The 14990-nt window shown below is 45.5% G+C and overlaps 1 protein-coding gene and 1 long non-coding RNA gene across 2 annotated transcripts in view; one reads left to right on the top strand and one right to left on the bottom strand.

Annotated features, from left to right (window-relative positions):
* Window positions 1–14990, top strand: part of LOC309515390 — a 64217-nt gene that overhangs the window by 48108 nt on the left and 1119 nt on the right. The window lies entirely within an intron of this gene.
* On the bottom strand, window positions 4242–14232 carry LOC309515355 (uncharacterized protein). Its single transcript, XM_082193147.1, has 3 exons — window positions 13946–14232; window positions 10750–10894; window positions 4242–4757 (listed from the first exon to the last, which is right to left on the bottom strand). The coding sequence occupies exons 1-3, from the start codon at window positions 13973–13975 to the stop codon at window positions 4459–4461; spliced, it is 474 nt and encodes a 157-aa protein (XP_082049273.1). The 5' UTR covers window positions 13976–14232; the 3' UTR covers window positions 4242–4458.

The raw sequence follows: 14990 nt of genomic DNA, 5'->3' as shown, positions 1-14990 counted from the left end.
CCCCCGAGCCTTAGTTTGCCTACCCATGGTTTAAAGTAAGATGGGAAGTAGACCACTCTTAGACTTCATTCAAGCAAAGAATTGGGACCACTGCTTGGGAGATTGCTCATATCCCCACTACAAAATGAGGGATGCAAAAATATTTTTTTTTAAAGAAGCATAAAGCATATACAATCCCACTTCCCACCTCAAGACGCAACAACCAGAAGCCCTATTAAAGGTAAAGGGACCCCTGACCGTTAGGTCCAGTCGCGGACGACTTTGGGGTTGCGGCGCTCATCTCGCTTTACTGGCTGAGGGAGCCGGAGTACAGCTTCCAGGTCATGTGGCCAGCATGACGAAGCCGCTTCTGGTGAACCAGAGCAGCGCACGGAAATGCCATTTACCTTCCTGCTGGAGCGGTAGCTATTTATCTACTTGCCCTGTGTGCTTTCGAACTGCTAGGTTGGCAGGAGCAGGGACCGAGCAACAGGAGCTTAACCCATCACAGGGATTCGAACCACCGACCTTCTGATCGGCAAGCCCTAGGCTCTGTGGTTTAGACCACAGCGCCACGGCGTCCTATTACCTCCCTGCTATTTCTGGTCCTCCTCCTGTTTGTCTCACTCAAACATTTCCCCCCTGATTACCGTGGTGACTTGCTGAAACTTAAATCCTCTTCTGATTAGTGCAAATAATATATCCGCTCATGTACAGTGCAAATCTACACTGTAGAAGAAGAAGAAAATGGGGGGAAATCCCAAAATAGCCTAAAGAAGGATTTAGTGGGTGGGTGGAATGGGCAATATTTTCATTCCAACCTTGTATGAACAAATGTGACCCTTTTCCCAGAGAGGAATTTGAAGAATTTATCTGATTTCCTGAAAGCCAAGTGATTGCTCTGTCTTCATAGCTCCAGTTGCCATTGAGACAAAGTGAAATTGTACCTTGGGCATACCAGAGGACTCAACGTAAATGCTTGGGATCGACTTGCAAACTCCACCCAAACAGCCCCAAAACTTCACCCTGGCATGTAGTGTGGGGTTGCATCGTTTATGCTGTGGGTAAAGGATTTATTTATCTATAAAAAGCATTTATATACTGCCATCTCGTAAAACCTCAGGGTGTTGCACAGCTATACGCAGACAATAAAACATGAAAAACCATTGGGGGGAAAAGGAGTACTCATAAAATGCCTGGCTTCTCAAAAAGATGGTAAACAGCCATGAAGGAATCAAGAGAAGCCTGAAGGCCAAGAGTGAGGGTGCCTGTCAAATCTCTGGTGAAAGCGTTTTCCATGGCATGGGATAAACATTAAATGCTCAACTTCTGTTTGTTAAGGAGACAAGTCAGGAGATGAGGAAGGATTTTGTTAGCTTATTTATGTTGCTTTCTGTTCTGTTGCATGGATGTATATTCTGTATTTATTGACATGCGTAATTGTTCTTAATTTGTGTGTTGGGGTGGAATTGTTATATTTGTTGCTGTTCATATGATATGTTATGAGCGGCCTACAAATAAACATACAGTGGTACCTGGGTTCTTTCTTCTTCTTCTTTTTTGTACCATGGTTCTTGAACGTAATCCGTAATTCCGGCGCCCCGCAAACAATAGCCGACAGCCGCATCAGACGTTCGGCTTCTGAAAAACGTTCGAAAACCGGAACACCTATTTCTGGGTTTTGGGCGTTGGGGAGCCGAAATGTTTGAGTACCAAGGCGTTTGAGAACCACTGTATATTGATGGTGGCTTTTTTAAAAGAATGGAATAAAAATCAAAGGGATGGTTTGCAAACGAGACGTGAGACCCAATTAAAGCCACTGGGCTCTTTGTCATTTATTGCTGCTTATCAAGGCTGCGGAGGAGAGTATAAACCACTCTGCGAAGGAGAGTTAAACCACTCTGGAAATTGCATAGCTCTCTGAGGGGAATAGGGGTCTTCTAAGACCTCTTAGCATCCTTCAACTACCGTTCCCAGGATCATTTTGGGGAAGCCATGGCTGTTTAAAGGGGCATGATACTGCATTAGAAGCATAGTGCAGATGGGGCCCAAGTTTAACCCCTTATGTGACACAGACCCAGTAATAATAATAATAATAATTTATTACTTATACCCTGCCCATCTGGCTGGGTTTCCCCAGCCACTCTGTTGCCATTGCTAAGTGCCTGGAATGGGAATAATAAAAAAAATACTTCCAAAATGCACGCTGCCACTCTAAATGATTGTGTCCCCCGCACCCCGGCCTTGAACACAGCTAAAGCCATAGCTAAATTAATAGATTTGATTGTGAATTTAGGGAACATGGCCAGCCAAAACCAGTAGTTTAGCTCCTGGACAGGAGAGAGTGCCGGAACCTAGGTCATGTGGGCAAAGTCTTCCTTACTATGGCAACACACCCTCCAACATTTCTCCAATGGAAATAGGGATGTCTTATTCAATCGTAATAATAATACTGAACTCCTGGCCTACCTGGCGGCAAGTTCCCAGTCCAGGGTCAACCCACATGTCCAAACTGAAGCACAGTCCTGCAAAAATCCTGGAGCAGTCAAGCCAGTGCCAGATTACCAACTAGGCAGCAGCCTACAGGCCCCACGCCTTTTAGGAGTCCTGCAACAAAAGATCAAAATAACATTGATTTGACCTGGAAAGCAAATTACAAACAAGCTTTCTTAGTTCAATGGGGTGGGGCTGAGATTCTGACCGCTTAGGGGCCTCCACAGAGTTTAATCCGGCACTGATCCAAGCTGAGGTCTAACACCAACATGGGTGTTAGAGCAGACACAGCACCTCAGCTCTGCTTCCCTTTTACACTTTGCTTGCTGATTGCAGCATCTGGGCTCGATGAGGCCTGTGACCCTCACCTGTCCCAAGCCTAATGCAGCAGAGGAATCACACACCTCCTCCCTGATCTAGCAAGCCTCACCTGGTCAGCTAGGAAGCTGGGCTGTGGGGCCTTGGCTGTGTGATAGGAATTTTGAAGTCTTAGATATATGGTAATGTTCATTAGCGCAGTGTTTCCCAACCTTTTTTGGGCAAAGGCACACTTGTTTGATGAAAAAAATCTCAAGGCACACCACCATTACAGCCCCGTGACGTCAGCGCGCAGCGTCACGCCAGGAGGGACGCACGAAAGTGTAAGTTTCAATTTTTTCCCCTCCCCCTTGCCGGGGAACCTCCAAGCTTTGGGGGTGGGGAGGCAGCAAAGTGAGGCAGGAAGGAGAGCGCGGCTTGGCTGGGTGAGCTTTGGCAGGGGCAGGGAATGAGAGCCGCGAGGCGGGCGCTGCGGACGGAGGCGCTGCCCGTCGAGCTCGCAGGCAGCCAGGCAGGCAGACGGCGAGAGCCCCGCGCTGGGCGGCCTCTCCTCGCCGCCGCCGCCCCGCCTCTCGCCGCCCGACTCGCCCGCCTCCCTCCAGGCAACATCTCGCGGCACACTAGTGTGCCGCGGAACAGTGGTTGAAAATCACTGCATTAGCGTACCAACCAAGCACATACATAGATCAGCACAGGAAGACTGACCTGGAACCATTTTTGATTCCCAAACTGTCCCAAACTGAGCAAATGTTTTCTCTGCAAGGTCAAAGGGGGAAACCTCCCCATTGTCTCTTTCCTCACAAATCCTGTCTTAAGGGCACATTTAAGATATGAATAGGGTGTGAGCCTGTGACCTGGCCCAGGAACTAAGTATTTATCGTTACAAAAGATTGGCCAGGCTACCCAGGCAATCCAATCAAGTAACCATTCAAATTTCTGCTTTAGACCGCCTTTTCTGTGATGTAGGTATGATGTATCTGAGGGGTGGTCTTAGGTTACACCCCTTCTGTGATGTATGTATGATGTTTCTGGGGGTGGTCTTGATCTAGTAAGGTAAAGGTACCCCTGCCCGTACGGGCCAGTCTTGACAGACTCTAGGGTTGTGCGCTCATCTCACATCTATAGGCCGGGGGCCAGCGCTGTCCGCAGACACTTCCGGGTCACGTGGCCAGCGTGACAAAGCTGCATCTGGCGAGCCAGCGCAGCACACACGGAAACGGCGTTTACCTTCCCGCTAGTAAGCGGTCCCTATTTATCTACTTGCACCCGGGGGTGCTTTCGAACTGCTAGGTTGGCAGGCGCTGGGACCGAGCAGCGGGAGCGCACCCCGCCATGGGGATTCGAACCGCCGACCATACGATCGGCAAGTCCTAGGCGCTGAGGTTTTACCCACAGCGCCACCCGCGTCCCATAGGTCTTGATCTACAGGGTGGCAATTTCAAAAGTATGCATAAGGCCTTGCGCGCCATTTTTCTGGGTTCCTCCTCTCTCTTGCAGGTGAGGGGAGCACCCTGTTGCAACAGATCAATAAAGATCAGGCTTACTAGCTGCTTTGCTTCTCAATATTCTCTGGTTGGCCTCTGTTATTTTCTCCTACCAATAGGGAACCTATGTAAGGACTCTATATGGGCTCTTGGATACCCCATAAGGGAAAAGGGCAATTTTTGTTTACAACGGCTGCCTCAGCCTCCTGGACTGCCCCTCTCGCTGCTCCCTATGCCTCAGAGCCCACTGTGTTTGTGGAGACAGGGGTCCCCCTGGCTCTGGTGATGGGTCCTGCTGCTCTGGGTCTTGTGAACTGACCCCCAATCCCTTGCCATCCTCCATCACCCAGTGAATACTTCCTTCCCTATCCCCTGCTTGCCCCGGTGTGTCCCAGTCCCTGCGACAACCCTCACTGGGATCATTTTCCTCCTCTTCTTCCTCCCCATCGTCCTGCCAGTTCATGACAATAATGCTTTCCCAACCTATATAAAAACATAATAAAACAACAACAACAATTTCATTATTTATACCCCGCCCATCTGGCTGGGTTTCCCAGCCACTCTGGGCGGCTCCTAACAGAATTAATGATAATAATAAAAAAGCAATAAAACATCAGACATTAAAAGCTTCCCTAAACACGGCTGCCTTCAGATCATAGCAGTCAACTTTTCCCTTTCTTAAGGGAAATTCCCTTATTCTAAATAGGATTCCTTGCAGGAAAAGGGAAAAGTTGACAGACAGCTATGCTTCAGATGTCTTCTAAAAGTCAGGTAGTTGTTTATTTCCTTGATATCTGATGGGAGGACATTCCATAGGGCAGGCACCACCACCAAGAAGGCCCCCTGCTTGGTTCCCTGTCACCGCACAACTCACAGGGAGGAAACTGCCAGAAGGCCCTCAGCGCTAGATCTCAGTGAACAATGGGGGCGGAGGCGCACCTTCAGGTATACCTGGCCAAGGCCTTTTAGGGCTTTAAAGGTTAGTACCAACACTTTGAATTGTGCTCAGAAACGTACTAGGAGTCAATGTAGGTCTTTCAGGACCGGTGTTATGTGGTCTTGGCCACTCCCAGTCACCAGTCTAGCCGCCGCATTCTGGATTAATTGTAGTTTCTGGGTCACCTTCAAAAAATACCCTTCCATACCTTCCAACATTTCACCAATAAAAATAGGGACCCCCTAAGGAAAAGTGAGACATTCTGGGATCAAATTAGAAACCAGGATGGCTTCTGTAAATCCGGGACTGTCCTTGGAAAAGGGTCTGTGGCGTGGTGTATCCACTGCTTGAGTATCTACAATAGCAATTATTTCTAAATTGAAAGCTATGCATATAAAGCAGCACATGTGGATGTTATGCAAATATCTATCCTATTTTTTATGATACATTCTCTCTCTCCCCCCCCCCCCGATCCGTATCTCTCTCTTTCTCCAGTGCATTAAGTGGCCACCTTAGACACTGACCAGATTACTATAGAAACTGTGCCAATTCTCTCACTCATTAAACAGCTTTAAGGCCTTGTTCCCGTGGCTCCAGTCACTGGGTGGATTACTCCTTGAGCAATTTCTAGACCAATTTTCACCTGTTTATTTGGGCATAAAAGGATTCTCTGCCACACTCCTCTGATTGCAAAGTAAACTCATTTGCAGCTGCAGCTCTGTCAATCTGTGCAGGCAGATTGCAATTTGGAGTTCAAATTAGGTAGAACCAGAGAAGTCTCAAACATTCATAGGAATAAATTAAATTCCAAGCACTTGTCCAAACAACTGCTGTTTAATTTGGAATCATCATATTGAGAATTATTTTCATATGAGCCACATAAAAAGTCTACCTTGGAACAAGGCTTTTTTAATGCCTCAATTCTTAATTGTAGATGAGGAAAATTACATTTTTTGCTTCTTGGAAGGGTAAGGTTTATTGCAAAATGTTCTCAATGGCAATGCCCCCAACAATGTTCTTTAAAGAGAAAAGAACTGTGATTTTGCCTATTCCACATAAAAGGGCTATATTTAGACGTTATCCATTATAATCTGCTGGTTTTCTCCAGGGTTTAATCACACCCGAAGTGCAAAATAAAAGAGCCAGTGTTGTGTAATGATTAGAGTATTGAATTATGACCTTGGGAGGCAAGGATTCAGACCCCAGCTCAGACATGAAGCGCATCTTGAGCCTATCACCATCACTCAGCCTAACCTAACCTCAAAGGGTTATTGAGAGGATAAAATGCAGACCTTCCAAGTGTCCCTATTTCCCAGGGACTGATACAGATTTATAGAAGCTGTCCGGGTTCTGATTTAATCCCGGAATGTCCTGCTTTTGCTTAGGATGTTCCTATTTTCATCAAAACAATGTTGGTGGTTATGGTAGGATGTCCCTACATTCATTGAATAAATGTTGGAGGGTGTGGAGTTATGCGACCCCTGAGCCAAGGAGATACATAGCTACACAACCTTTAGAAGACATCTGAAGGCATGTTTTACTATGTTTTTATATATGCTGGAAGCTGCCCAGAGTGGCTGGGGCAACCCAGTCATATGGACAGGGTATTATTGTTGTTGTTGTTGTTATGGAAAAGGATGTCCCTGTTTTCATTGGAGAAATGTTGAAGGGTATGAAAATGGGGAGGGTTAGAACCATGTATACCACCTCAAGCTCCTTGGAGGAAAAGGTAGTACAGTGGTACCTCGAGTTAAGTACTTCATTCGTTCCGGAGGTCTGTACATAACCTGAAACTGTTCTTAACCTGAAGCACCACTTTAGCTAATGGGGCCTCCCGCTGCCGTCACGTCCGACTCTTCATGACCCCATGGACCAGAGCACACCAGGCACTCCTGTCTTCCACTGCCTCCTGCAGTTTGGTCAAACTCATGCTGGTAGCTTCAAGAACACTGGCCAACCATCTCATCCTCTGCCGTCCCCTTCTCCTTGTGCCCTCCATCTTTCCCAACATCAGGGGCTTTTCCAGGGAGTCTTCTCTTCTCATGAGATGGCCAAAGTATTGAAGCCTCAGCTTCAGGATCTGTCCTTCCAGTGAGCACTCAGGGCTGACTTCCTTAAGAATGGATAGGTTTGATCTTCTTGCAGTCCATGGGACTCTCAAGAGTCTCCTCCAGCACCATAATTCAAAAGCATCAATTCTTCGGTGATCAGCCTTCTTTATGGTCCAGCTCTCACTTCCATAAATCACTGGGAAAACTTTAACTATATGGACTTTTGTCGGCCAGGTGATGTCTCTGCTTTTTAAGATGCTGTCTAGGTTTGTCATTGCTTTCCTCCCAAGAAGCAGGCGTCTTTTAATTTCATGGCTGCTGTCACCATCTGCAGTGATCATGGAGCCCAAGAAAGTGAAATCTCTCACTGCCTCCATTTCTTCCCCTTCTATTTGCCAGGTGATGGGACCAGTGGCCATGATCTTAATTTTTTTGATGTTGAGCTTCATGACCACAAGATTACAGTCTATTAAAGAATAGGAAATTTCCTTGTATCAAGTCAGGCTAGAAGTTAATCTAACCAAATAATGCCTTTTCTGAATGCCTGCAGCTCTTCAGGGACTTTGGTAGAGGTCAAACATCTCCACCACCTCAGCCTTTTATTGGAGATACCAGAGATTGAACCTGCAGCTAAAGTAATGTGCTCTACCAGTGAGTTCCCTTTACAGTCTGCTTTGGACATAAAGCACAAGAAAAAGAAAAAAATTGAAATGGTTTGAGGAAGGCAATCAGCCTGAAAGCTCTTCAGCAAAAAGATAAGTTTAGCCAGCTACTACTAACAGAGCTTTGAGTGTTTTTAGTTTTTGTCTGTTTCAGTATGCTGCTTCTTATGTTAACAGTGACATCAGTAAAGTTTCTCCCATTTTCCATGTGTAGCTTTTGTATTTAGAGATTTAACATGGATGCTATAAGAAACACTGTTTAAAAAGGAGGAACACTGATAAATAGTTTGGTTTTGTATATATATAAATGGTCTTTATTTCATTTTTAGAACCTTCTTTATAATGAGTACTTGTAAGTTTTTCACAAGTGGTGGTGACATTGGTTTTAGATTGCCCCCAGAGAAGGAACTTCTCCATTTCTGAAACATGTTGGGCTTTCAATAACTCAGGTACCTGTTTCTCCCTTGCTTGTTGTTTCCTATCAGAGCTGCAATTTCTGAGGCTGTTCATTGCAACTAAAGGAGTCAATTCCAATGGTTTGAATTCAGCCAGTCTGACCACTAGCTCACCATGAGACTTTTGATATCACAGTCATGGGTTTGAGCCTCATGTTGGGCAAAATATGACACTTCCAACTTCACAATTCCATGATTCTAATTCCTATAGACCAAAGAGGTGTGGAGGACTTCAGCCCAAATGATCTTTGAGTGGTCCACATGGGTAACAAGGACCAGCAGCGGTTGTGCAGTCTTATTTAGCTGAAAAACTGAGACCTTAGGCATGCAATCCATCATCACTCTCACTGTTTACCCAGTTGTATAAACTGTGGATAGTAGCATTCCTAGCAGGGAAACCATGTATTGAACGCTAAGCAACAAGCTGCTTCAGCTTTTGAGACTTGCCCTGTATCATCTTTCTGCTTCTCCATGGGCTCGTTCCAACTTTCCGCCAACAATAGCAGCTGGATCAATTGGGCTCTCACTTAACAGCCCTATCACTTCATTAGGGCAGATCCTTTTCCTCCACCAATCCCATTCTGTGCTTGCTGAACTTGACATCTGTGGCATTCAGGGAAATGCCAATTATTGGAATAGATCTGAGGGAGTGGAGAATTAAGCTAAACATTTCCCAGAATTACGTTGTTTTGGAAAATCGTGCCAATTCCATTCCGCGCTATCTACATTTTGTAAATAACATACTGCCATGATTTCTGTGTTGCAACAGTCCTTGGCTGAAAGGACTGTCAGGCAACATGGTCATCCTGTTGTTAATTCAACTTTACATAGTCGGCATGGACTTGAGAGACATTGTTAATACAGTACATTGGGGGCTTGGGAAGATTTTTGCTGATCAGTTGTTGATACCACGCCTCCCACACAAAGGATATTTTTAGAGCTAACGTTTTCCTTGATATTTTCACACAACTCCCATAGGTCTCCACACACAAAAAGCACAATCCCCCAGAAAATTAGTTATTTAAATGGAGCATGGACAAAATTTCCTGGTAGATTCTGCTAATTATTTTTGTAGAAAGTTTTGAACCCTTTGCTGAAGACCAGTGATGCCCTTTCAGGCCACTGTAACATTTTTGGCTGCGTTGTTCCCTCTACTTCTGATGTTCAAGATTTGGGTGTTGTTGCTTACGTGGTCAGAATGGTATCACCCATGGACCAAGGGCAATAGGCTCGGGAGAATCCCTAAAACGGTTTTTTTAAAAAAAAAATCAGTGGGAACTTTAGAAACAGCTCAAGTGATAACTGAACATGCTCAAATGGCCATAGAATACTGAAAGGAGGACAAGGGACAGACTGATTTCAGGAGTGGCTGAAATCCTGAACACTCCACGTTGCAGAAATTTGTTGCAGGACCCACTTGTAAAATATAATTTCTATTGACGGCCACTTGTCTTTCCTTAACCACAAGCTAACATGTCTTTGTCACTCACCTGGTACATTATCACTAATACTAGTCGTTGGAGCTTTTAAAAAAAAAGTTGAACAAATTTATTTTTATTTCTTAAGCTACTATAGTAGGAAGTAGACACTGAAGTTTCTGGATTTTTAAAAAAATTTAAAAATTTCAATTTTTTTTAAAAAATAAAACCAGTTTTAAAAAATACTTTATATTTTGAGATCTGACAGATTTTCCCACCCCATCTTGGAAGAGTGAATAAATGGGCAAATCAGGTTTAACAACAGCCCTTCAAGGGATGGAGCATGAGACTCTTAATTTCAGGGTTGTGGGTTTGAGTTCCATGTTGGGTGAAAGATTCTTGCAATGCAGGAGTTTGGACTGGATTATCTTTGCAATTCCTTCCAACTCTACAAGTCTGGGCTTCTGTGATCTCCTTAATTTAAAACCGAATGCAGTAGTCGTACCTTGGAAGTCGAACAGAATCCGTTCCAGAAGGCCGTTTGACTCTAAAATGTTTGGAAACCAAAGTGCGGCTTCTGATTGGCTGCAGGAAGCTCCTGCAGCCAATCAGAAGCCCCGTTGGATGTTTGGCTTCCAAAAATAGTTTGCAAACCGCAACAGTCACTTCTGGGTTTGCTGCGTTTGGAAGCCAAAATGTTAGAGAACTAAGCTGTTTGAAAACCAAGGTACGACTGTACTCACTTATGTCCCAGAAAGTGCACTTAAAATTGCAGCCGTAGTATTCTGTAGCACTTTTCCTGATTGTTCAGAGCATTATTTACCAAAATCGTATCAGATGTGTTCACACCCTAGTAAGGCCATCTAGTATGTTGGCTGTTGCTGTGTAGGCGGAGATGGTGATTGCCTGTCTCTCCAATCATTCTACTAACCATTACATTTGACCAGCTTACCTTGTACGTATCGCATTATTGTCTTTTCACACATGGCCCTCTCTTTAGGATACTGGTGGTAGCTGCTCGAGAAGCGAGGAGTACACCCAGTCATTGCCAAGCCAGCTTTTGCTCCTTTTTGGGCACCCTTGCTTCTGCCTGCATCCTACAAGAACATAAGAACAGCCTACTGCAGCCTTTCTCAAGCTGTGGGTCCCCAGATGTTGTTGGACTACAACTCCCATCACCCCTAGCTAGCAAGGCCAGAGCTGTATGGGAGTTGTAGTCCAGCAAAATCTGGGGACTCACAGGTTGAGAACCACTGGCCTACTGGATCAGGTTGGTGGCCCGTCTAGTCTAGCTTCCTGTTCTCACAGTGGCCAATCAGATGCTTCTGGGAAACTCTTTGAGTAGCCAGGTATACTAGGAGGCTTCTATCTATATGGACCCTGGGTTGGTCTAGGAATGTTGGCGTTAATGTCGAACTGGCCAATGATAATTCCTCTTTCCAGAGAGCTTGGTTTATCTTCTATGAATTTCATAGAATCATAGAGTTGGAAGAGACCACAAGGGCCATCGAGTCCAACCCCCTGCCAATCAGGAAACACCATCAGAGCACTCCTGACATATGGTTGTCAAGCCTCTGCTTAAAGACCTCCAAAGTAGGAGACTCCACCACACTCCTTGGCAGCAAATTACACTGTCAAACAGCTCTTACTGTCAGGAAGTTCTTCCTAATGTTTAGGTGGAATCTTCTTTCTTGTAGTTTGGATCCATTGCTCCGTGTCCGCTTCTCTGGAGCAGCAGAAAACAACCTTTCTCCCTCCTCCATGTGACATCCTTTTATATATTTGAACATGGCTATCATATCACCCCTTAACCTCCTCTTCTCCAGGCTAAACATGCCCAGCTCCCTTAGCCGTTCCTCATAAGGCATCGTTTCCAGGCCTTTGACCATTTTGGTTGCCCTCCTCTGGACACGTTTCAGTTTGTCAGTGTCCTTCTTGAACTGTGGTGCCCAGAACTGGACACAGTACTCCAGGTGAGGTCTGACCAGAGCAGAATACAGTGGCACTATTACTTCCCTTGATCTAGATGCTATACTCCTATTGATGCAGCCCAGAATTGAATTGGCTTTTTTAGCTGCTGCGTCACACTGTTGGCTCATTTGGAGCATGAAGTCCAGGATGTTGAGCCCCTCCCCCAACCCCTCTTCCTTGTCCATTCTGCAAACAACAGAAACGCATCAAGGCAAAATTTGTGAACTTTCATCCCTCTCTAATCAAGCGTGCTGCTTACGAGGCAAGTCCAAGCCCCAGAACAATACAGCATGAGAGAAATTCTGGAACTTTCAGCAAAGCACTGCCAAAGTGCTAACTGACACCCCTTTCAGGTTTATTTCGATTACTGAAAAAGGTTTTGCAAAAAGAAAAAAAAAGGACTGAGTTTAGGGAAACGTCCTACAGTGGAAAGCAAACTCTTATTTGGCCCCAGCAACCATTTCCAACATTTCTCCTTTTGTGGAGAAATGGCAGAGGAGGAAGTTTCCCAAGGGAATTCGTTTTTACAAGGCTATTTGCTACGGTTACTAAAAAGAAATTAACTTTTCAAATAGCTTGTGTGTTGTTGTGTTCACTCCAAGTCGAGGACAGAGAAAGCAAAGCATGTTGTCTAGTGTTCCCCTCCCCTCCCCTGGAATGGTGAACAAAATATTAGGTTACGCACAAGGGGAAGTATTTTCTGATGGGGGAAAACTGGTTGTGTGAATAGAGGCCTAAACAAGTGTGCACATAGATAAGCTCAGGGGGGAGGGAGTTATTGTAACAATGTGATACAGTGGTGCCTCGCAAGACGAAAAGAATCCGTTCTGTGATTCTCTTCGTCTAGCGGTTTTTCGTCTTGCGAAGCAAGCCCATTGACGGATTAGCGGGTTAGCGCTATTAGCGCCTTTTAGCGGCTTATCTGCTGATCGGATCAGCTGATAAGCGGCTTAGTGGCTTAGAAAAGGGGGGGGAGGGGAAAAACCCAGCAGGAACTCGCAAAACATTGCGAAGCAAGCCCATAGGAAATTCGTTTTGCGAAGCACCTCCAAAACGGAAAACTCTTTCGTCTAGCGAGTTTTCCGTCTTGCGAGGCATTCGTCTTGCGGGGCACCACTGTATTGTTATTTTAGCTAGCACTATTAAGAATTTATGGCTTCTGAAGCATAGGAATTATCTTTTTAGGCCAGATCAAAATTCAATTCTCATTCTAAGGACCAGTAACAAATCTGCAGGGTGAAAAAGTCGTCACATATATAGCAGTCAATATCAACCAATGTTGTTGACGATTCTTTCTCCATTCTTTCCATAGCACAAAGAGCAAGTTCTTTCCCCATCTCCAATAAAATAACCCCCAACATGTATCAAGGGAAATAAGAATGGGATTTATAATTAACTTTCAGGAATTCTGGCACTTTATTCATACTGCATGTTTCAATATTTATTTCTATTGTTTTTATACTGTAACCTGCAATGAGCCTTTGCAATGGGGGATATAAAACACTTAGAAGAAGAAGAAGAGTTTGGATTTGATATCCCGCCTTTCACTCCCCTTCAGGAGTCTCAAAGCGGCTAACATTCTCCTTTCCCTTCCTCCCCCACAACAAACACTCTGTGAGGTGAGTGGGGCTGAGAGACTTCACAGAAGTGTGACTAGCCCAAGGTCACCCAGCAGCTGCATGTGGAGGAGCGGAGACGCGAACCCGGTTTCCCAGATTACGTGACTACCGCTCTTAACCACTACACCACACTGGCACCACACTTAAAAATGATCCTCTAATTTACTTCTAAACAGAGCCTTGTTTCATTTCTCTCTCTATAATTCTGATTGCACACTTGATTCAACACTTGGATGGCTGACAGCTTAAGATCCCTTTTTCTTCCCCACCCGAACAGTGAAGATATTTTATTAAATCACCACCGTTCTAGAGTGTGTATGAGTCAAAAGGTTAAGATTGGCTTATTATTTTATAACAATTACGCTTGATAGCTAATGGAGTTTCTGTATGCAAATGCATACAGTGAAAAAACACATTATTTAAATTCCAGCTAAAATTAGGGTGGCAAATCATGCATCGTCAAAAAAGAAGGCTAAAAGGGGAGATTTGCATAACATCTGCATATGCTGACTGGTATGGATATAGATTTAGAATTATGAAACTGTAAACAGAGCTCACCAAAAGTGAGGAAGACTGCAGCTGGCTCATTCTGTTGTCCAGCTGGAAACTGGTCTCTCCTGCCTTTCGTTCTTATGGTTCCTTATCTTTAAGCCAGGCAGAAAGGCTGAACATGTCCTCTGACATAGAATATATGGATGGCCACACTAGATGAAACAAGGTATACATTGCTTAACAGGCACAACCTGTGCTTATGGTCACCTTTTCAATATTGACTCAGCTTTGACACCAGAGACTTTTGGATCAGATTTTTGAATGCCCAAGTCGACAGGATTACTATATTTTTCGCTCTATGGCGCACCCAATCATAAGATGCACCAAGTTTTTAGAGGAAAACAAGAAAAAAATATATATTCTGAATCTGAGGCCCCTCTCCTCCTTGCGCTATGCATTCGAGCGCTCCTGAGCCTTGCCAGGGGCTGCCGCTGCTGCTTCCAGCATGCCAAGGGGCAAACGAGGAATAGAGCCAGGCACCGGCTTAGGGGGCAGCCAGGCTCTCAGGAAGGCTCAAGAGAAGCCCGAGGCAGCTGGGATAAAAGAAGAAGAAGAGGAAGGAGGAGGGAGAATCAGGTTAAGGAGCCCCGGTCCATCCGCCCGTTTGTTTGGAGAAGCTGGATCTGTTGGCCGCCTAGCAGGGTTGTCCCTGCAGGGGGGATCGAAGGAGGCAGGTGAGACGAAGCGACACTCTTCAGCGAAGCGGGAGGAGGAAAGGAAGGGAGCCCTTACGCAGGCCCTTTCTTTCCTCCTCCCACTTTGCTGAGGAGGCGCAAGAGCAGAGCAAGAGGGAGAGCTGCGCGGCACCTCTTGGTCTGCTGGCTTCCCAGCGAAGCAGGATGAGGGACGGAAGGGCTCTGTAAGGGCTCCCTTCCGTCCCTCCTCCTGCTTCGCTGGGAAGCCAGCACAACAAGAGGCGTGTGCAGCTCTCCCTCTTGCTCTGCTGGCTTCAGCGATAGCTGCGCAGCCTGCACTCTCTCCATAAGACGCACACACATTTCCCCTTACTTTTTAGGAGGGAAAAAGTGCGTCTTATGGAGCGAAAAATACG

The sequence above is a fragment of the Podarcis vaucheri genome (assembly GCF_965113315.1).
Source record: "Podarcis vaucheri genome assembly, chromosome: 12".
In the NCBI taxonomy this organism is placed as follows: domain Eukaryota; kingdom Metazoa; phylum Chordata; class Lepidosauria; order Squamata; family Lacertidae; genus Podarcis; species Podarcis vaucheri.
The sequence above is the reverse complement of the archived record's forward strand: the minus strand, read 5'-3'. Positions and strand labels throughout refer to the sequence as shown.